Raw genomic sequence first — 23,088 nt, 5'->3', positions numbered from 1 at the left:
CCTTAAATAACAGGTTAAAATTAGACTCTCTCTACTCTACGGCAAATCGAGCCAGGTGCTCTGGCGTGAATGATCGTGGCTGTGAGGCCCAGAGAAAGGCTGATAGTGTTGGCAAATTCAGTTTAATTTCTTTAACACCCTGCTGAATTTGTACATCCAGACAGGCTACTACAAGGTACGACTAAGATTAGGCAGATTTATTTAACCCTCTAAGGCATAAGATCACAGATATGTGATTAGAATGTCCTTAACTGAACATTCTAATGCTGATGTCACAATCGCTACTGGTGACTGAAAGCGGCGGGATTCTAGAACACTGACTTGGAATTTTGAAAAAAAAAGAAACATTCTAAAAACATGTACTCCTCAAGGGGTTAATTCAGTAGACATCTTTGAGTGGGTCACTCAGCTGAAATGGCAATGCTCTCTGTCCTTCATCTGATTGGTCATTCAGAAAAGAAAACCAAATACCTACACCCTTGTAATGACATTGTGATTAAAAAAAAAAACAAAAAAAAAACCGCACGCTTGTACAGACTGCTGTGGCGGAAACAAAGTCATATTGCATCTGACATGGCTAAAAATAGGGGACCGGCAGACGCTGAGAAACTGGTTTCACGGTTAAAGCACAGGCTCGCTTGTCCTCTCAGAATCAGTCAGCGCTATACCCTGAACCCCTGTCAGCCGCTGTCCCGGGGCTCACCTGAACCCCGCCAGGCCGTTCCGTCCGGGCCCCACCTGAACCCCTGTCAGGCGTCCTGCCCGGGCTCACCTGAGCCCCCTGCCAGGCCGTCCCGGGGGGGCTCCACCCTGAACCCCCCTGTCAGGCTGTCCCTTCCCAGGGGGGGCTCCACCCTGAGCCCTCCTGTCAGGCCGTCCTGTCCCGGGGGGGCTCCACCCTGAACCCCCCTGTCAGGCCGTCCTGTCCCGGGGGTGCTCCACCCTGAGTCCCCCTGTCAGGCCGCCTGTCCGGGTCCCGTCAGGCCGGAGGGTGAAGCGAAGGCAGGGCCCATCTGGCAGGACGGGTGGGTCACTTTGACAAAATCGGGCCCGAGCCACCTGTCCCAGCACGACAGAGCAGACATCAGTGATGGACTCTACTGCCTGTTGAGCTCGCCTCTGAATTCCAATGCCATTGTTTTTGGGGTTGACTTGGTAACGGATGTTGGGCCTGGATGTTGGGCCCCGATGTTGGGCCCCGATGTTGGGCCTGGATGTTGGGCCCGGATCTTGGGCCCGGATGTTGGGCCTGGATGTTGGGCCTGGATGTTGGGCCCGGATCTTGAGCCTGGATGTTGGGTCTGGATGTTGGGCCTGGATGTTGGGCCCGGATGTTGGGCCCGGATGTTGGGCCTGGATGTTGGGCCCGGATGTCGGACAGTCATCGGACGTACGGCGCAGCGACTCTTCCGGTTCCTCCTCTCGGGTCTTCAATTTGGGGGGGCGTGGCATGAGGAAAGGGACTCTGGGTAACGCTCTACAAAGCCCTCACCTGGGGGCAGACACTGGACAGGCTAAACACTCTACAAACAAACACCAACGCTAGGGGTCTATATCCCCCCTATCCCACCCCAACCCCAGCCCACCCCGCCCCGCCCCAGCTCCTACACCTGCAGCCAAAAACCCTCAATAATAAATGAGTTTTCTGTTGAGTGTGCAAGGGCTCTGGAGAGGACCTGGAATGAATACTCTGCTTGAACTGAATCCATTATTTATTGTGTTCTTCATGGAGGAGAGCCTGTTTCCCCAGTCCCAGAAGGCCAATCTTTAGTGCTCTTAAACTCTCGTGCCAAAGCACACACAGCACCCCTCCCACCTTCAGAACTGCATGAGCACGACTCCTTCTCACTCCCTCTCTTTTCCTCTCTCTCTCCTTCTCACTGTTTCTCTCTCTCCCTCAGTCTCTCTCTTTCTCTCTTTATCTCTCATCGGATTCCTGATCCTATCTGAGAAGGTGATCGAAGCTTCCACCGAGAATGGGGTCAAAGCCGCTCCCCTGCATTGTAAGAGTCGCTCAGCGAGTGCAGCGGGGGATCATGGGAAACGGAACGGACCAATGGCAGTATCCACTCGGGGAAACCTCGATGGTTCCTCTCTAAGGCGAGGGGACGACCGGGTGTGGCATGGCCCCCAGGCAGTGTGGCACAGCTGGAAAAAGGGGGCTCACTGCTCTCGAGGGCCAATGGCAGGTCAAAGGTCACAGGTTACAGGTCACAGTTCAAGGGGAATTAGGGCAGGGGCATTTGGGCAGTAGTCAATTGAGAGTCAGTAGACATTGAGAGTCAGAGGGTGTGGGGGAGGGGGGGGTCCCACCTCCTGAGGGTTGGGGGGAGGTATTGTGGGAGATGTAGTCATTGTCTCAGTAGCGTGTTATTGTCCCCACAGGTCTACCCCCCCCCCCAAACTCTTAGCTCCACCTCCGCATGGGTCTGCACCAATCAGCTGCTGGAGCTGTGGGAGGTGGGAAGGGGAGGGGCAGGGTGTCCTTACCCTCCTCCCTCCCCTAATCTCGACTCCTGTTCCGCCTCTTGAAAAAGAAGAAGGGGGTCTTCTGGGGGGGTCCCAAGAGCATGGGCACCTGGTTCTTGTGTGTGATTCGCACCTGAGGACGGAAAACAAGAGGGGTCAATCAGACAGGAACAGGGCTGATGGGCAAAGCCAACATGCTTGATATTCCTCGGACTGCTTTGGTGGCAGTGTAGTACAACTGGTCTTGTAACCTAAAGGTCACAGGTTCGATTCCCAGGTAGGACACTGCTGTTGTACCCTTGAGCAAGGTACTTAACCCGCTTTGCTTCAGTATATATCCAGCTGTATATATGGACACAATGTAAACGCTGTGTAATAAAGGTGTGTAAGTCGCTCTGGATAAGAGCGTCTGCTAAGCGCCTGTAATGTGACGTAATGTTAATTTCTGTTGTCTCCTTTTAGCGGTGTATTACACAGGAAAGGGGAACGAAACCCAAGTGGGGGAGTTTGGGCACGAATGATATCTCTCAAATACGGACAGTTCATGAGGGAAGGACGAGTGCCCCACTCCGTTTCCCGCTACCCTTCTTCTGGGTTCGCGGCTTCGACAAAAAGACAATCAGAGTGAAGTGCGAGAAAAGGGCCTCTCCTGCTGATTCTCCTCCTGATGATTAACGGTTCCACTCCACCATCTCTGCGCGTCGCACTTAATTTGTGCGCTCGAGAAACGAAACGCAAACACAAACAAAAACAAAAAACGCAAACATTGCTAAGAAGTGTCCTTGGAAACATTCCAGATTTCAGCATCTCATTTTTCTTTTCGTGAAAGGAGCCATCTTTTTTTTGCCAGTTTTCAGCTTGAGAGACAACCACCCTACAGCACCACATGCCTCGCCACTAGTTTCACATTTATACTGGGCTGGTACTGCCCTTCTGAAATTCGTCTTCGAATTGTGCGGACGCTTGGGCGTCAAGACTAATGCACCGCAACTTTGCTTGAAATCTAAACAACCTACAAAATATTACCAAGTAAACATATCATCAGGCCTTGTGGATAATGGAAACAGAGAGAGTGAGAGAGGGAGAGAGAGGGAGAGAGAGAGGTGGGGGTTTGTGAAGGATAATACAGTTTTAACAAGGCTCCAGTCACACTGAAAAAGCTCCGTACAGAAGAGATGATCGTCCTTCTCTCCGTCTGTTTATTACCTCCTCCTCCAGAGCGACTGAATCAGTCAGACGCCGAGCGCGATGTGGCCATGTTTTCAGTATCTGTGTCGCCACAGTTTAGGATGGGTATGTGTGTGAGAGAGGGAGAGGGAGAGAGAGCGAGAGAGAGAGGGAGGGAGGGAGAGAGAGAGGGAGAGAGAGAGAGAGAGAGTGGAGAGAGAGTGAGAGAGAGAGGGAGAGAGAGAGAGAGAGAGCGAGAGGGAGGGAGGGAGAGAGAAAGAGAGAGAGACCAAGACAGAGAGCAAGAGATACATAGATAGACTGACAATATAGAGCGCAAGAGAGAGGGATAGAGAAAGATAAATAGAGAGGGAAGGAGAGAGAGATAGAGAGGGGGAGATACCAAGAAAGAGAGAGCAAAAAAAAGATAGATATAGAGAGGGAGAAAGAAGGGAAAAGACTGGCAGACAGGATGGGATGGGGGGGTGTTTTGGGGGTGGGTCGGGACACCCCTTCTGCTCACCGTGCAGGGGGGCTGCACCCAGGGCTCCCCATCAATCTGCATGGGCATCATCCGGGACGTCCTGAGCAAGGAGAGGGGGGACACAGGGGTCAGGATCCGCTCGGGACGGGGGCATGAGACTCCCGCTCACGTTGTCCCGGGACAGAACAGAGCTCCCTTTGTTTCCCACAGGCCTGTTCTCAGACAGGCCCCCCCTCCCTAAACTCACAAAACCCCCGCCCCTCCATCCCCTCTCCCCCAAAGTTAGTTTAAGCCATTCAGTCAAACAACTCAACCACAGGACACATGGGAAGTAGGAGAAACACTAATACTAATACTAATACTAATACTAATAATAATAATAATAATAATAATAATAGCAGCTCCGAGCTGGTTTTGGGAGCGTTATGGAGCAGGACAGGTGATGAAAACATTGTGCAGTAGTGAAAAGCTTTGACAGCTTTTCCAGTCGAGCAGTGGCCCTGGTTATTGTAAATGTTTAATGGAGCGCGAGCAACAGGAAAATCAAACACAGCAGAACCAGCGGCTGACTCAGATACATTTCAGAGCTGCTCTTTTCAGAAAGGAAATTACAATATTACATAATTTATTTTGTTGGACGGACTGCATAGCTGAGCTTTTAAATGTTACCAAATTATGCCCACGGACGTCCAAGGGGGACTTTGTATCCAAGGGCAACAGTATTTTTCCATTCAGAGGAAGAGCTACAGTGTGTCTTCTGCTCCAAAAGGCGGTCATGTGATGGTGGGGGGGGTCAAAGGTCAGCAAAATCAGATTTGGAGAAATATGTGATTTCAGAGGGGGGGGGGGGGGCGAGGGTGTGTGTGAATGGCTGACTGAGCTTGCTGTCCAAGGTAACTGGGGGGGGGGGTAGGGGGTGGTCTGGGAGCCACGCTTGTCTGAGTGACTGAGCTTGCTGTCCCAGGCAATTGGGGGGAGGCGTCTGTGTATGTGTGTGAGTGTGTGTTGTGTGTGTGTGTGGTGTGTGTGTGCGGGTGTTTCGGGCAGGCATGGGTGGCAGTACGGGGGGGGCGGGGGGCAGCACTGACCTGATGGTGACGCTGGCTGGCACACTGTGCCAGTCTGCCCGGCACAGGGGGCAGGGTGCAGCACTGACCTGATGGGTATGGGGGGGGGGGGAGGGGGGGGGGGTGCAGCACTGACCTGATGGGTATGGGGGGGGGGGGGGCAGCACTGACCTGATGGTGACGCTGGCACACTGTGCCAGCCTGCGTCCGGCGCTCTTGAGGCCGGTGTAGATCTGGCCCATCTCTATGGCCCCCTCCAGCCCCACCACCTCCAGCAGCTGATCACTCAGGTCTGAGCACAGGGGAAAGGGAGGGGGGGGGTGCAGGTTAGCACTCTCTGAACGACCTGGACATTATGACGAGGGGGGATGGGGAGGGGGCAGGTTAGCACTCTCTGAACGACCTGGACATTATGACGAGGGGGGATGGGGGGGGGGGGCAGGTTAGAACTCTCTGGACGACAGACATTATAATGGGGGGTAACACAGGGAAGACATCTTTGTCCAAAGCAGACAGAATATAATGGCACATACATGCCTATACACACATGCATACATACATACGCACGCACGCACGCACACACACACACACACACACACACACACACACATTCCCACACTCAATATCTTTTGCCTCTATTTCTTGAAGGAATATGAAACAGTTTTGCCGAAAGCACTTCTTGAAATGAAAATTACATAACACGCCTACATTCCATGACATGTTTCTCTCGACAGAAAGCATTTATTTATACAATATTATTGAGAGATCTCAGAATCACATTTTAATAGTACACATCACTGAAAAGGAAAGGTGCAGTGAAATTACCGACAGATATGCAGAAGCAAACACCAGTGCTAGTTATATTATGAGTGTTACACAACTTATCAGACCACCTCCACTCTGCATACAGCCAATAATTTAATATCTGCAGATTCAGACACACAGCCTTCATCTGTTGGGGTTTTTTTTACATCGTGTTACAAAACACTACTGCTTTCAAGACTGACCAGTCACACAATAATTGTGTTGATTTTTCTTACTGTAAAAAAAACAGTACAGAATTAATCACATCAGCCCTGTCTCCATGGTACCCACTCCTGCTGGTTCATCTGGCCAGCTGTATTAATGGGATGATGCATGCTAACCTGCTACTGAAACTCTTTACATCTTTATCCCCCTCTGATTGATTTAGTGACATATTGTCAAAGCACACAAAAACACATGCGTGCACATGCACACACACGCATGCACACACACACACGTATGCACGCACACACACACACTCACGCTCACCCACACGCATGCACACACACACACACACACTCACACGTATGCACGCGCACACACACACACGCACACTCACACCCCCTACCACCTCTCTCTCAAGCTTTGTTCTTTCTGCTAAATGCGATGCTCCTGTTGGCTGTTGCTGTTGTTGATTGGATTTTCTTTTTTGAAGCGTGTGAAGGCGTTTGAAAGTAAAGTTCATACCATGATTCAATTACCCCTCGCTCTCTGTCTCTGTCTCTCTCACTTTCTGTCTCTCATTCTCTCCTTCTCTCTCCCCAGCCTCACTCTCAGTCTCTTTTTCTCTCCCTCTGTCTCCGAGTCTCTCTGTCTTTCTGTCTCTCGTTCCTTCCCTTTCTCTCTCTCCCTATCTCTCTCTCTCTGTCTGTCTCTCATTCCCTCCCTCCATCTCTCTCCCCTGTATCTCGCCCTGTCTCTCTCTCTCTCTCTGTCTGTCTCTCATTCCCTCCCTCCATCTCTCTCCCCTGTATCTCGCCCTGTCTCTCTCTCTCTCTCTGTCTGTCTCTCATTCCCTCCCTCCCTCTCTCCCTCCCCCCCAGCTCCAGGGCCCTACATTAGCACGCTTGGCTAATCGGGCACATTAATGGAGGCTTTGCTGGGCTTGTACAGCTGGTCCATCCAGCCATGAGCCCATCAGAATGCCTCCACACCGCCTGCTCCAACCGCTACCACAAAAACACACACACACACACACACGCACACACACGCACACACACGCACACACACGCACACGCACACACAAACACACACACACACACACTCATGTTTGTATTTCTATACTTGGAGACTTCCATGACTCTACATCCTTCCGTAACACTCTAACCCTAACCCTAACCCCAACCACTACAGCCTAACCTAACCCTAACCTTAACCTATTGACTGCTAACCCTAACCCTAAGTCCTAACCCTAAAACAGCCTCTTGAACTTGTGGGGACCAGAAAAAGGTCCCCACCTTGTGTAATTTCCCTCATCTTTCTATCCTTGTGGGGACATTTGGTTCTCACAAAGATAGTAATACACGCCCACTCACACACACACACACACACACACACACACACGTCTGCCTTCCTGTGATAATGAATCACAAACCAGCTCAATCATCAGACTGCCTGGCTTAGAGAACGATGCTAATAGTTTTACCCCCCCCACACCACGGTCTGGGTCAGGGTTTGTTTTTATCCAGGCTTTCATGAGCTAATCAGGCTCGTGTGTTTACACCCGGGTGAGTGCATCACAATTTAAGTGCTGCTAATAATTTTACAGCGTCATCTGACCATGCTTATTAGTGTGGCATGCAGAGGAAATAGACATGCCTGTGTGTGTGTGTGTGTGAGTTCGATCTGTGTGTGGTGTGTATTTGTGTGTGTGTGTGTGTGTCCACGTCGTGTTGTGTGTATGTGTCAGCGTCTGGTGTGCAGTCTGTGTGTGTGCAGCACGTCTGTGTCAGTGTCTTGTGTGTGTGTGTGTTTCTGCAGCTTTTGCGTCTGTGTGTGTGTGTGTGTGTGCGTGTCCAGTGTCTGTGTGTGTGTGTGTGTTTCGGCAGATTCTGTGTGTGTGTGTGTGCAGTGTCTGTATGTGTGTGTGTGAGGGCTGGTGTGCATGTGTGTGTATGTGTGTATGAAGTTTGGCGTGCATGTGTGTGTGGGTGTTCATGCCTCTTTTAGAAACAAATAGACAACTTTCGCAATGCCGGGCTCTTGATAAGGCCCAGTCATACCTAACAGACCTCAGGTCTGCCCGGTTGGAAGCAGACTCAGATGACAGGATTAGCATTGCGTTTCAACATACAGCACCTCCAGCTTAGTCTGACGGCAAAACCATAACACATCCAAGGAACAACAGGGACCGTGCCTCCCTGAACAGCACCTTTAGGATATTTTAATACGATGCCTTCATGCGTGATTAGATACACAGGTGACCCGATGGGTATGGGGGTGGGGGGGGGGGAGGCTGATCCTTCTAAAAAGTGTTTGTTGTCATCGCAGTCACTGCATGAAAAAGACGGAGTTTCAGGAAGATATCCGACCTGCTAAACTTCTGAGAAATCTGGGGTGTGTCGGTAGTGAGCGGTAGTTTCCCCCGTGGCGACGCGTATTTCCAAGAACTTCTGCACACTCCCGGGCCCACGTCCGTGACCGGGGATTTCTGCGCTCGGATACTCCCCATTAATTTGTCGACTCATGCCCGCGCTGAAATTTCACAGCGTGTCCTGAGACGTGGACGGCCGTGTCTTGGCAATTTAATGCCAAGAGCCTGGACAAAGAACACCTCGGTGCACGAAACTATGTCCGCTTCCGACACAGGCACATGCCACGCAAGCCGCACACGCCACACACGCCGCACACACCGCACACGCGTGTCCGTGCAGTAAACGCGTCAGACCGTTTCACGCAGCGAGCGGCACGGTCCATCACAGGGCATCACATCCTGACCTTGCCGGCGGTGACAGGGGACCACAGCCCCCCGGGTGCCTGCGTTTGACTGACAGGAGAACTGCACTGGAAGGGGGGACAGGGGCTCCGTCCTCATTGCCCAGTGCCCCAAGTACAAGCCTCAGGTGCTTGCTGTTTGGGGGTTCAGGACCTGGTTTTTGCTCTTTTTCTGCTACTCTGGAAAGCATCTTTGTGACACTTTTCTGTAAAAAAAAAAAAAGCACTATATGACTAAAATTGATTTGATTTTGATTTGATGCAGGACTCACATTGCTGCCCTAAATCTGCAATATTTGCTCGATCTTTAAATCGCCTCAACTTCAAGCCCCACAAGCCTCTCAGCGATGAGTCAGGGATGTGCTGCTGGTGCGAGGTCAAACTGTACCGGATATTCGGCGCTAACTTACACGTGCTAACGAAGCTTTCAGGCTCTTTCGCTGAAGGACAGAGAGAGAGAAAAAACAGACGCCCTGCTCCTACCCACGTTCCCCTCCGCTTAAAAACATCACCCCCCAGGGCCGGCGTTTTAAGCGGCGTCCCGGTTTGTGAAAACGAGCGGCGCGAGCGGCAGGATATCTGCGTTTGGGAACGGGGCAGAGGGCCGGGACGAGGCTCCGGGCCTGCAGGGGAGAATGGAACCCGCCGCTGAGAGAGTGGACTGAGTCGCGCGCGGAGATTAACACTGCAGCTGCTGAGATTCACAGCATGAACCCCAGCGTGAGGAGAAAAAACACTGAAGAAATCCGCTGAGCGTGATGACACACAGCAAGGAGAATAAGATCTTCAGCGCAGCACAGCGTAGCACAGCACAGCACAGATCAGCACAGCACAGCTTTATATGACACTGCTTACCACAGCACATCACACTTTAACACAGCACAGCACTGCACAGTACAACACAGATAACACAGCATAACACCGCACAAAACAGCACAACACAACAGCACAGCACAGATCAGCACAGCACAACTTTATATGACACCGCTTAGCACAGCACACTTCAACACAGATAACACAGCATAACACAGCACAGAACAGCACAACACAACACAGTAGTATCAGAACCACGTATCTGTGGATAAAATCACTGTGCGGTCACACGGCACACGCCAGCACCGAGAGAGAGCCACCTGCACCCCTCTACCAGGCTCCGGGCAAGGTTAGGGACCCCCCTCCCATCCCCCCTCCCCCCACCCCCCCGTTTCAAACCAGCCCAGCTCGAGAACCCGCTCCTCTGGGTTAGGTCTGTGAGCCAACGAAGAGTGTGGATCAGTGCTAGCCTGTTAGCCTGTTAGCGAGAGACGGGGGGGGGGGTGAGTCTACCTTTTGAACAATAACAGCTCCCAACACAATCTGTTTCTCACCATTAGCAGGTTTGCGCAGTGTAATTACAAGAACAGCCATCAGCAGCTTTTTGAGTTTTGTCTTTTACATAATTGTGCTTTTTGTTTTACATAATTGTGCTCGAAGTATTGCATCACTTTGCATAGTACGCATTCAATAATTTAAATGATCAAAACAAGGGTACGTTAGATTTTTATTATAAGAGCTAGATCAAAGACTTCCCTTGTTAAAAAAACGCTTGTTCTCTTATTGCAACAAAAATCATGGATATAAACCATGTATTTAATATATTGCTTTCCCATTAACAGTACATCCAGACATAGAAACATGTCAAGGATAGCAATGGCACTGTGCTCTACATTAGCTTTCTTCCCTGTGTAGTATTGGAAAGCTGGTTTTCATAAAGGCTCACGAGAACCAGTGTCCACAACCCTAACCCTAACTCTGACCCTAACTCTAGCCCTCTAACCCTAACCCTCCTTCTCACCCATCTGAAGTATTGTGTATTTACTTGTTTAAACGAGGGGGCCCCATGTTATCTGCAAAGGGCCGATGTGGTTGGGCCGTTTGTTTCAGCCCAGCACTAATGACACCTGATTTCTGCTCATCAAGGTCTTGATTGAAACCCACGATAAGCTAACAAGGTGAATCGGGTCTTGATTGAAAACCACGATAAGCTAACGAGGTAAGTCGGGTGTCGTAGATGCAGGCGCAGGATGAAAACAAAAAAAAAAAACGTGCAGGCACCTCGGCCCGTTCTGGATAAGCCTGCTTTATAGCATTGCTCATCGACTCCCGTTATGTAACTGTGAAGACTGTCATAAAGGACACAGGCAAAGCAGGACGCTGAGCTGAGCGTTAGCTTCAAGCTATTTTTACAGCAAAGCCTGAAGCTGCAGTCCAATCTTTCAGCTCTAGATCCTCGCCGCTTATGTCCTCCCACACACACACACACACACATGCACGTGTGCACGCATATACACACACACACAGTAAACACACACAAACACAGACCGATGCTTCGGGAACGCAAAGCGGGGTGCAAGTATACACAAACAAAGGCACGCACGAATGCTCACACACACGCACACACATTAAGGGATAAAAATAGCCTTGTGTTGTTGCTGATAACCTGACGACAGAGCGCGCTGGCTGTGGAAACGCTCCCCAGCTCTGCATCAGATCCCTGCGCCGCACCGTTTGTCTTGGGGAAGGCTATTAATAGGCTGCGAGCGGCCACTTACATAATCCTGGCAGGAGGCATTCTGGGCCTTGCGCAGGCCGAGCGAACAATGCCTCTCCGCCGGGCTGCAGGCACGTTACACAGGCAGCCCCCGAACCGGGAGGCACACGGACCTCGTGCAAAACACAGCGACTGTCTTTTAAAACGCACACGTGCACGCACACTGAACACTCACACTGAACACTGAACAAACTGGTTTTTTACAGTGTAAAGTGTGTGGGGAACGAGACACGAGGGAGAGGGATACAGAGAGAGAGAGGGAGAGAGAGAGGGAGAGATAGAGAGGGAGAGAGAGGGAGAGGGATAGAGAGCGAGAGAGAGAGGGATAGAGAGGGAGAGAGAGATAACTGAGAGAGATGGAGAGATAGATAGAGAGAGAGACAGAGAGATGGAGAGGGAGAGAAGGAGAGAGAGAGAGAGAGGGAGAGGGGAAGGGAACAGGTGGTATTTACACGTAAGTGTAAAGCATCCTCAGCAAGACGCTGCTGCTGCTCGAACTGGAAAAAAAATAAGAAAAAAAAAGAAAAACGCAGCAATTAAGGGGTAAGAGGGGTAATTAAGGGGTAAGAGGTAATTAAGGGGTAAGAGGTTTTCTCGTAAAAACTACGGTGCCGAAGCCCCTTAAACGGACCGGCCCGCTGCGCTGGTCTCTGCTCTCCGCTCGGGGGGTGACGTCGTCGTCTCCCGGTGACTCACCGAGCCGCTGGAATAGACCCTGGAGGGCTTTTACATTCGACCGCTCTCTCTGACATTTTCCACAGCCGCACAAAGGCCTCCGATGCAGCCTCCTCGTCCGCTACACGCACGAGCAAAATGGCCTCCGATGCAGCCTCCTCGTCCGCTACACGCACGAGCAAAATGGCCTCCGATGCAGCCTCCTCGTCCGCTACACACACAAGCAAAATGGCCTCCGATGCAGCCTCCTCGTCCGCTACACGCACGAGCACAATGGCCTCCGATGCAGCCTCCTCGTCCGCTACACACACGAGCAAAATGGCCTCCGATGCAGCCTCCTCGTCCGCTACACACACGAGCAAAATGGCCTCCGATGCAGCCTCCTCGTCTGTTACACACACAAGCACAATGGCCTCCGATGCAGCCTCCTCGTCCGCTACACACACAAGCAAAATGGCCTCCGATGCAGCCTCCTCGTCCGCTACACACACGAGCACAATGGCCTCCGATGCAGCCTCCTCGTCCGCTACACACACAAGCAAAATGGATGACACGGCGGTGTGACACGGCGGTGTGGCACGGCGACGTAGCGGCAACGTGTTTTCAACGTTGCAGAAACGCTATTCATCCACCCCCCCTCCCCCCCCCCCCCACGCACCCCGACCTCACCGATGCCAATAGAAACAGTGGGTGCTTGACTTTATGCTGAGCATCACAGTTTTTGTTTTTTGTTTTTTTTGGAGTACCTCCATTAGGGCACCTCGTCATCGTCCCAGCACCATCCGGGTTCGGGACAGATGGTGCTCGGGGACGGGACAGGGCCCAACGTGAGAACTGTTGGGGGCGCGGGGCGGGTTGGAGTCTCCTCTGGCACACTGGCAGCGCACGAGGACCACGAGAAAAAATGGCGCACTAGCGCAACCGAAAAACGTGCGTACCCAAAACGGCTCCGAGGCACGGCCGAGCTCCACCCGAGCGAACCGCCATGAGAGACAAAACCCCAGAGACAAAAACCCGACCCGCCATGTCCCCAACCCCAGAGACAAAAACCCGACCCGCCATGTCCCTAACCCCAGAGACAAAAACCCGACCCGAATTACAAACCTCTTCCCCCTCTCTCTCTCTCTCTCTCTCTCTCTCTCAGGCTCTCTCTCTCTCTCTCTCTCTGCAGTAACAGCCTTTGTCGCACGCCCCGCCGTTCCCCCGCCATCTCTGTTCTCCTGTCACTCAGCTTTAAGGCGCTGTGATTTTCGCGCTCTGCAGCGGCGCGTGGAGTTCCTCGATTTTCTCCCATGTCACTCACAAAAAAAAAAAAAGTGTTTGTCAGATACTGCGGGCCACTTAGCAGTAAGACAAAATCTCATATCATACTCATGGCCTGGTTCGTGGGAAAAAAAGAGCACTTCTTACTAAAGAGCAGCTTCCGCAAAGACAGACAGACAGACAGACGGTCGCCCTAACTCAGGAGCAGAAGATCAGTGCATCTGTAAGCAGTGCCCGTAAACATTACACTACATTTATTTGGCAGACGCTTTTATCCAAAGCGACGTACAATAACTGCATACCGAAGGTCACTGGAGCAACTGCAAAACACAGGTCCGATAACGTACAACAAGGGTCCCATAATGTACAACAAAGGTCACATAAGGTAAAACAAAGGTCGAATAAGGTACAACAAAGGTCCCATAAGGTACAACAAAGATCCGATAAGGTACAACAAAGATCCGATAAGGTACAACAAAGATCGGATAAGGTACAACAAGGGTCCCATAAGGTACAACAAAGATCCGATAAGGTACAAGGTGTAAACAGTGTAGTGCAATGTTCCCGGCCTCTCACATGTTCTTTTGTGAATAGTAGGAGCCTGTTTGTTATGAGGATGTGTGCATGTGTGTGTGTGTGTGTGTGTGTGTGAGTGTGTGTGCATGTGTGTGTGTGTGAGTGTGTGTGCATGTGTGTGTGTGTGATAGTGTGTGTGCATGTGTGTGTGCGTGTGTGTGTGTGTGAGTGTGTGTGCATGTGTGTGTGTGTGAGAGTGTGTGTGCATGTGTGTGTGTGTGCTTGTGCGTGTGAGTGCGTGTGTGTGAGTGCATGTGTGTGAGTGTGTGTGTGTGTGTGTGCGTGCTTGTGTGTGTGCATGTGTGTGCATATGCCCGTGTGTGTGTGAGTGCGTGTGTGAGTGTATGTGTGTGAGTGTGTGTGTGTGTGTGCGTGCCTGTGTGTGTGCGTGCGTGTGTGAGTGCGTGTGTATGTGCATGCGTGTATATGTGTGTGTGTGTGGCGTGGGGGGGGGGGGGGGCAATTAGAGTGTGTTTAATTTCCTTGGTATGCCTCCCTAACGAGCCCCGCGCTGGCGGGGCGCGGAAACAGCCCTCGCTGCGTCACGTCCTGACGCAGGTCTATTGTCAGAGGGGCGGCCCGATCATCGCACGGGCGAACGGCGGAAAAAAAAAAAACAAAAACAGAAAAAAAACGAAGAGTTTGCCAGCGCAGCCAGGCCAACGCTTTTCCAGAACTTTCGCTGAAGATGAGAGGACAGGGGAGGAGTTATGGGGGGGGGGGGGGAAGGGGGGGACGGGGGTAACATCCTGTCCAGGTCGCTCCGGATTCCTTTGTTCAGAGTTCAAAATTCATCCGTTGCCATTGCAACCGAGTCGCGCAGCAGAACAGCAGAACCCCACAATGCACTCAAATAAATCTCTGGAGTCAACTGGAGCTCCCCGTGGACATTTTCTTTCTTTCTTTCTTTTTACTTTTTTTTTTTGAAGTAATCTTGAGGGGAAAAAAAATGCTGCCTCCTCTTGACATGGTTGTTTTTTTTTTGTGCCTGGTCTGCATGTTGTCCAAGATCACATGATGCTGCTGCTGCCGCGTTTGTGCAGTAGTGACTGGTCAAAGTCCAGCGGGCCTGATTGCGCGAACAGTAGCAGGCAGACTTAAACGAGCGCTGTTATCACTCTGCTGCAAACAACTGGAGTACGCAATTAGCAAGGTGATCAACGGCAATGACGAGCGGCACTGTCTTTCCTCTGTTTCTCTCACTCACTTCTCACTCACTACTCTCGTCTTTTTCCTGCTAGTTTCCTTCCTCTCTTCCCCTCTTTCTTTGAAATCAGAGACGTCCTTCTTTCCGATCTACTTCTGAACGAGATTAGAGGGAACAGCTAATTTAATAGAGAATAAGTCACACCGAACAACTCCACAGACACATATCCCCCCACATGCAAGCACACACACACACACACACACAAACACACTGACTCAGATTAACACAATTAATAACATCCGTGCTGGCACACCCAGCTCTCCACACACCCTAATAAAAACAAACAGGCTCACGGATATAAATAGAAACACTAACACACAACACACGCACATAGAGGCGCGTGTGCGCGTGCGCGCACACACACACACACACACACACACACACACAGACCGGAACGGGCTGGAAATATGAGTAGCGCAGGGCGCTAGCCGCTCTTAACGCCCCCGTGTCGTCCTCTCGGGGTGGTTGTGCAAGTGCACCGGCGGAACGTTGCAGAAACATTGCACACACGTTGGACTAATCAACAGGGACATCACCGCAACACAACACAACACAGCACAACACTACACAGCACAGCACAACACAGCACAACACAACACAGCACAGCACAGCACAGCACAACACAAAACAGCACAACACTACACAGCCCAGCACAGCACAGCACAACACAGCTCAACACAACACAACACAACACAGCACAACACTACACAGCACAGCACAACACAGCACAACACAACACAGCACAGCACAGCACAGCACAACACAAAACAGCACAACACTACACAGCCCAGCACAGCACAGCACAACACAGCTCAACACAACACAGCACAACACAGCTCAACACAGCTCAACACAACACAGCACAATACAACACAGCACAGCACAACACTACACAACACAACACAGCACAACACAGCTCAACACAACACAGCATAACACAGCTCAACACAGCACAGCACAAAACACAACACAACACAACACAGCACAGACAGGGACATTAGAGCAGTTTTGAGCGTGACTGTGTTCAACAGTGCAGGCACAGGCCACTGTTTCTCAACTCCGAGACCATCCCTACAGCAGTCAGGCTTCCCTCATGCCAACTGAAGTTTATTGCATCACATACAGACGATTCCGATTGCTTCCGAAAAATCACACCCTGCTGATAGCTCAGCTTTCTTCTGACCTCTCTCTCTCTCCCCGCAGTGGAAGACATCCATATTCTAGTGGACCCAGGACCAGAGAGGACATCTCACAACATGAGAATATGATGTAATATGAAGAAATAGATGATGTGAATAGTTCTCTACATTCATGACACAGCTAACTCGATTGATCTATTTCCAAAATACAAGTCACCTCACACAACGGGTTCTACAGGCCCATGGTGGTATCACAGTCCCCTTTCCTCTACATTCCTGTTAGGAAGACACGGCCAGGGAAGGGGGGTGGGGGGTTGTTTTTGAAGGTAAAGGGAAGCACAGGGAGGCGGTGGCGGTGGGTGAAAAGGGATGGGGTTATCATTTCGCCCCAGGGGGAAGGGGGCGTCTATGAAAAGTCTCCTCTTTTATATATATATATATATATATATATATATATATATTTTAAGCTATTAATAGCCGTCCCCTCGCGGTTTAATACCCAGCTGAAGGCTGGAGCCACTTCGCCCAGCGGAAACCACGGAAACGGCCTCTCCGCTGTGCTCGGAGCGCGTGATTGGCAGGGAATGACAGAGTGAATGCTGGGAAAATGCGAGAGCGGGCACTTTGTGGAGTGCCGTACTGTTGCCCGGGGGGCAATTATGGATTACAGATATGAGTCACACAACTGACAGTCACCCCTCGCTCTCTCTCTCTCTCACTCTCTTTTCCTTTCTCTCTCTCTCTCTCTCTCTCCAACTAGGTTTCCACCTTCAGTAAGGCCCAGAGGTCTCCATGGAAACCGGATCCAGCCTCAGAGTTCAGGCTGCAGAGTATCAACGAGAGAGAGAGAGAGAGAGAGAGAGAGAGAGAGAGAGAGAGGAGGGCGGCTGTGAGGTGTCAGAAGAGATAGAGGTGCCAAAAAAAGAAGGGAAAATGAATAAAAGAGACAGAGAGAGAGGGAGAAAAGAGAAGCATGCGATCCAAAGGGAGTAAACTCATAGCTTGTGCGAGTGTGGCGTTAGCGGCAGTCGGTCTTTCTCCAGGTACCGGCCCCTCTCTGTTCTCCGCTGACTCACTCTGAAGTGATCCTCACCAAGGCCAAACTCGTCTCCACGGAAGTCAGCTCCTTTCATTTTTCCTTTTGTTTGCGTGTGCGTGTGAGTGCGAGTGTGAGTGTGTGCGTGCGCATGTGTGTGAGTGTGTGTGAGTGTGTGTGTGTGTGAGTGAGTGTGTGTTTGTGTGTGAGTGTGTGTGTGTGTGTGTGTGAGTGAGTGTGTGCAAAATGAGGAAACACAATGTACCCATGTGCCACCCACAAACAAATTAAGTGGCGCACAATTGCATTGGGTTTTGCTGTTTTAACGACGAGGAACATTACAAAAAAAACGCAGAGATACAGACAGATACGCGAAATACCGCGATTCAAAATGAGCCCCTTTTGAGAGGAGCCGGGCTTCCGAGCCCCGAACCCAAAGACCTCTTCAGCAGCCAGCTGCGTTTGGAGCGGGCCCCAATTCAGCCGCTCGTGCAGAAGGAAGCGGCTAATTACACCGTGTTCCTTGACAGGGCGCACTTAACCTTATTTAAATCTTAACTCGTTACACTCATTATTATTATTATTTTAATCTCCTGTCCCCTTCCTTTGCTACCAGTTTGGAACAGGCAATCGTGCTGGTTGGAAAGTCCCCACTGTCACGTGCTTTTTCCATTCAGGAGAGCACAGACAAGTAAAAAAAATAAAAAATAAAAAATCTCTTTACCACCTTTGCTTAGTAGGCCTATTTGGAATGTTGTTTTTTTCTTTTCTTTCTTTCTTTCTCAACATTCCAAGTCAGTGTTCTATAACGCCGTCGCATTCAGTTGCCGGAAGTGACTGTGACATCATCATCATCATCAGAACGTTTCGTTAAGAACATTCCGGCCATGTATTTGCCACTTCACAATATAAAGGGCTAAGGCCCCTACTGTCAGGCCTCGGTCATATTTCGCCCTGAACGTTTTTTTGTTGGCGGGAAGTGCCCTCCTTGTGTCGGACGCGCAAGTTGGCGGGGGGATGACTGCCGGTGCACGAAAGGACACCTGAGGAGCATTAAATGCACTCAAATAGCAATCATGTGCCATTCTGTGCCAGCCCACATGGGCAACTACGGAGAAAAAACACACCCGCCAGAAGAGCGCAGAACTACCCGGTGGTTGTGTTTTCGAGATGTAGGCAGGCAGTCGGCAGGTTTTAAAACCGGCTTCCCTTCGGACAAATGGAAATGACGAAGGAGGCGCTGACCTCGGGCGTGGCTGCGAGGGGCCTTGGGGTCTGAGGCTGTTCCCGAAATTAAACAAAAAGATGCAAAGCACCGTTATGGACCCGCTGCGGGCGGAGCGGGGCATTTGAATGGTTTTGGCTCGTGAGATCACCATGTGACAAACAACTGTGTCCTGCCCGCCCTTAGGGATATGGATTATACTGTAATATGTTATATATCTGTGGACCTACGTGGAAAATATTATGAAACACATATTCCTCAAGAGTGTAAACATATATTCCTCAAGAGTGTAATATGTTAATCTTAAATTGGCAATAATTAGAATATTTGCAAATCCATTATGAAGTGTTATGGTATATAGGTAATAAGTGTGTATTTTACAATATATTCCAGTCCCATAAGAGTTTATGAAAATACTTTATGGAGTTGCCAAAAAACGGTGAGATCTTATTTAAATAAAACACTGCAGTCCTGCTTTGGCCCCCCTGGTCTCGTCATCGCTACCGGCAACCGGCCCGCCCGCCCACGCACCCCTCAGGACAGGGAGAGAGAGAGAGAGAGAGAGGGAGTGTGAGAGAGAGACAGAGAGCTAGACAGGGAGTGAGTGAGAGAGAGAGAGAGAGAGAGAGATAGAGAGAGGCTCTTATGCCTTAAAAGAAGAAATGTAGAGTGTGATGGGAAAGCAATTGGTTATCAGAGCAGAGGAGAAAGGGTCCAGTTTCTACCCCCCCCCCCCATATCCATCCCTCTTCCCTGTGGTTACATTCAGAATACAGTAAAATAACCCCCCAGCCATTCACAACAATGCCGTGGCTCAGCAGCTCTGGAGGTTAAGTCATGGTCGTCCAGAGCAGCTGCTCACTGTTGACCTTGGGCTTCCGTCCTGCTAGCGCTGCACCCGCCAATGACATTTGGGCCAACGCCGTTATTCATGGGCCCCATGGTGAAGTTGGGGGGCGGGGGGGGGGGGGTCACACATTGACCCCCTCTGAGGGATGCTTCACTGCAGGGTCACCTTTCACCAAGAGGGATGTGCTGAATGTGTTATTGGGGGGTTTGTTCTGTTTATTGTGATGTCACGGCCCTTTCTATTGTGATGTCACCTACCACTGTTCCAGGCTAAAGCCATTGTGGTGAATCTGTTATTGGGGGGTCTGTTCTATTTATTGTGATGTCACGGCCCTTTTTATTGTGATGTCACATTCCATTGTTCCAGCCTAAGCCACTGTGGTGTAAATGTTCTTGAGGAGTTAACGGGTGGGTTCTAAGTCGCGGGGAAAAAACAGAAATGGCAAAAATGTCTTTCACCATGAATGATTGGAGGGCCACAGGGAACATTTACAGAACCATAACAGAACTGTTCCCAGTTATTCCAACAGTCAAGGAGATTAAACGTTCCACCTGAAAAACTGGAATGAAAAGGAAAAAAGCAGCCTGTCTTCCATTTGGTTTCTCTTTGCATGGAAAATCGCGCGTAGCAGGTAAACAGCTTGGAACCAACATACGCTTCCAACATTTGGAGTGAAGACCTCCAGAATGGTAGATTTCCAGGAACAGGGTTAGGCTGCCCTGCTCTATGTGTTGAATGAGGTGTCGCTTTGCTAGGGTTGGAGTGAAACACTACAGGATGGTAGATCTCCAGGAACAGGGTTAGGCTGCCCTGCTCTAGCTGTTGAATGAGCTGCACTTTGTTAGGGTTGGAGTGAAAACCTTCAGGATGGTAGACCTCTAGAGACAAGGTTGGGCTGCCCTGCTCTATGTGTTGAATGAGGTGTGGCTTTGCTAGGGTTGGAGTGAAAATTTAAAGGAGATTAGATCACCAGGGACCAACAGGGCTGGGCAACCCGCCCAGTTAAAGGGACATTAACTACAGGTGGACACAAAGACACGGGCTGTTGGGACACGGGGGCGATATAGCTCAGGAGGTAAGACCGATTGTCTGGCAGTCGGAGGGTTGCCGGTTCAAACCCCGCCCTGGGCATGTCGAAGTGTCCTTGAGCAAGACACCTAACCCCTAACCCCTAACACCTAACTTTGGATAAAAGCGCTATATAAATGCAGTCCATTTACCATTTACCACAGAAGGCTATGGAGAGCGGCCTCACCGGCCCCAGCTGGGCACTCACCCTGGACGCAGAACTTGAGCTCCTTGGCGTCGGTCACGGTGGTCATCGGCGCCCTCTCTGGCACCTTCTTGCTCATGCGGTTGTAGTTCCGCCTCTTCTTGGTCTCGCCCCAGAGGTTGGACCCGCCGTGCATGCTGGGAATGTTGAGGACGGCGATGCCCTCCAGGGAGGTGCTGCTGAGGTCCAGGATGATGCCGTCGCACTGAGGAAGGGAGAGGAGGGTTTTTGGGGGAACATGCGGATGACAAAAAATGAGCAACCGGCATTTCAACCCTAAATTGGCACCCCTTATTCTACTAATTAGCAGCTTAGCAAGATCTCTAGTCGAATGAGGTGTGCATTGTTAGGGTCGGAGTGAAAACCTACAAGGTGGTAGATCTCCAGGAGCAGGATTGGTTACCACTGACTTAGACACACAGGACACCATGAATCCCACACCTCCCTGAGTAGGTTTCACAGAGCAGGAAACTGACTGGTCTGAACAAACAAGACAATGGACCAGAGAACAGGCCTTAATGCCACTTAGTACACAAGCGTGAGCCGTGCTCCATTGAGGCATGATTGATGGGATGAGTATTGATAGTTCATCGTTGGCTAACAGGAAACAAAAGCTGAAACCCCATACACTCCTTTCACTAACCAGTAACCTTCTTGTTGACGACAGTTCAGATCATTAAGTATGATTGTAAACTTGGAATAAAAATAAAATGAAAAAACAAATCACTTAAAAAGGGCCCAAACATCCACACAGACTGATTATACTACAAACAAATTAGATACTGGGGGCACTTCAACAGGACTGCAGAAGAGAACACATTGAGCCGACGGGTAAAAAGATTTCCCCACTTTCAAATAAACAGCAGCATATGTTCTTCATGTTGATTCAGAAAATGTGAAGATCTGCTTAAGCAGAACTCCACACATTTTTAGCTCCATGACGATGTGGAACGCACACCCCCCTTCAACCCCCCCCCCCACAGCCCCCCACCCCCTCTCCATCGTCTGCCCAGGCAACAAATCCCACAATCCAATGAAGGGGCCATCAGCCTAATGAAAGTAAAATTTAATATCTTCCGGTAAGTACACCGCTGAAGAGCACCTGGCCTTAGCATTCGACCTGCTTCAAGCACAGGCCTGAAACCAGCCCGGAATCCAAAAAAGGCCAAAGTGCACTGTGACGTGAACATTCTAATTAAGGGCAATGAATCAGCTGGTTACCTTACTTCACTCACCTTTGCTAGGCGAAGACAGTTGCAGAAAGGACTATGAATTTGTATACGGTGAATGCCTTTATGATTGATTAATTAATAGAGCTGTGCTTAAATAATTCCTATTTCATTTATGGCTGCAGACGGTCCAATAGGTGCATCCTTATTTACCTGTTTTATGTCTGAGAAATCAAAACTTCCTCAATGAGAATTGTCTTCCAAAAATGGAACGAAGAATTTTGTGAGCAGCAACCCCTCTGTCTCAACAAGACAAGATGAGACAAGTCTAGATGGATGCTACCTGGACATCATTTCAGACACCCCCCCCCCCCCTGCACCCCCCCGCACCCCCCCGCCATGTAAACCCTTTTCTGGTTCTTCTCCTCCAAATATAACACAAGATCAAAATATTAGCAACATTCAGCTGAAGCCGTATCCTACACTATCCGAATTAAAACTAAATTGAATGGAATTCTCGGCTCAACCTGGAAAGTCTTCCTAAATGCCTTGACTTTAAAAGTACAAGTCTGGTGTTGTCTATTACCTGTCAGCTGTCTGGGAGACTGATCTACCAAGCACAGGCATATTTATCACCCTCTCAGACGCTTCAGGGTCCAAAAAAAAAAAAAAAAAAAAAAAAAACCCACAACAGTATTTTGGGAACATAAGGCAAGACTGACATAAAAACATCTACTGGAAACAGTTTTCGATGTCAGTTTATATTTTGACGAGCTTTAAATACACTGCCTTAATTAGGCATAATGAAGCAATATATAATTTGTGGCAATTTTAAAACGGCTCCTCGTTGCATTACTCACCGATCCCTTGTGAAATTTTGCAAACACACAACATTGGGCTGACACGTTTGGCTCACTTTTTTTGGGGGGAGTATGCAAAGACATAAGAGAGAATTTTTTTTCAAAGGGTTGAAAAAAAATCACACATATTTGGACAAGGTGACTGGCCAAAAGGCAGATTCAGTCCCACACTCGGTGTGACCGGCGTCTGCAAAATATATTTTCATGATCTCATATAGGTCATACGTGCCGATTTCACTGTGCTGTGCACGATCGATACTGCGTATCGTTTTAAAAAAAACTTTTTAAAATCATTTTATC

General features: G+C 50.0%; 1 protein-coding gene across 1 annotated transcript in view; it reads right to left on the bottom strand.

The window, feature by feature from the left end:
• Nucleotides 1-1,694: 1,694 nt before the first annotated feature.
• LOC135251828 (diacylglycerol kinase beta) overlaps nt 1,695-23,088 on the bottom strand; it is a 118,259-nt gene continuing 96,865 nt past the window's right edge. Inside the window, exons 25-28 of the mRNA XM_064329644.1 lie at nt 20,763-20,964; nt 5,359-5,479; nt 4,160-4,220; nt 1,695-2,602 (exon numbers count right to left, since the gene is read on the bottom strand). Coding sequence (XP_064185714.1) covers nt 2,504-2,602; nt 4,160-4,220; nt 5,359-5,479; nt 20,763-20,964 — 483 coding nt within the window. The 3' untranslated portion in view covers nt 1,695-2,503. The remainder of the gene's footprint in view (nt 2,603-4,159; nt 4,221-5,358; nt 5,480-20,762; nt 20,965-23,088) is intronic.

Source organism: Anguilla rostrata, chromosome 3 (genome assembly GCF_018555375.3).
Source record: "Anguilla rostrata isolate EN2019 chromosome 3, ASM1855537v3, whole genome shotgun sequence".
Lineage (NCBI taxonomy): Eukaryota > Metazoa > Chordata > Actinopteri > Anguilliformes > Anguillidae > Anguilla > Anguilla rostrata.
This window is presented reverse-complemented; position numbering and strand designations above follow the sequence as displayed.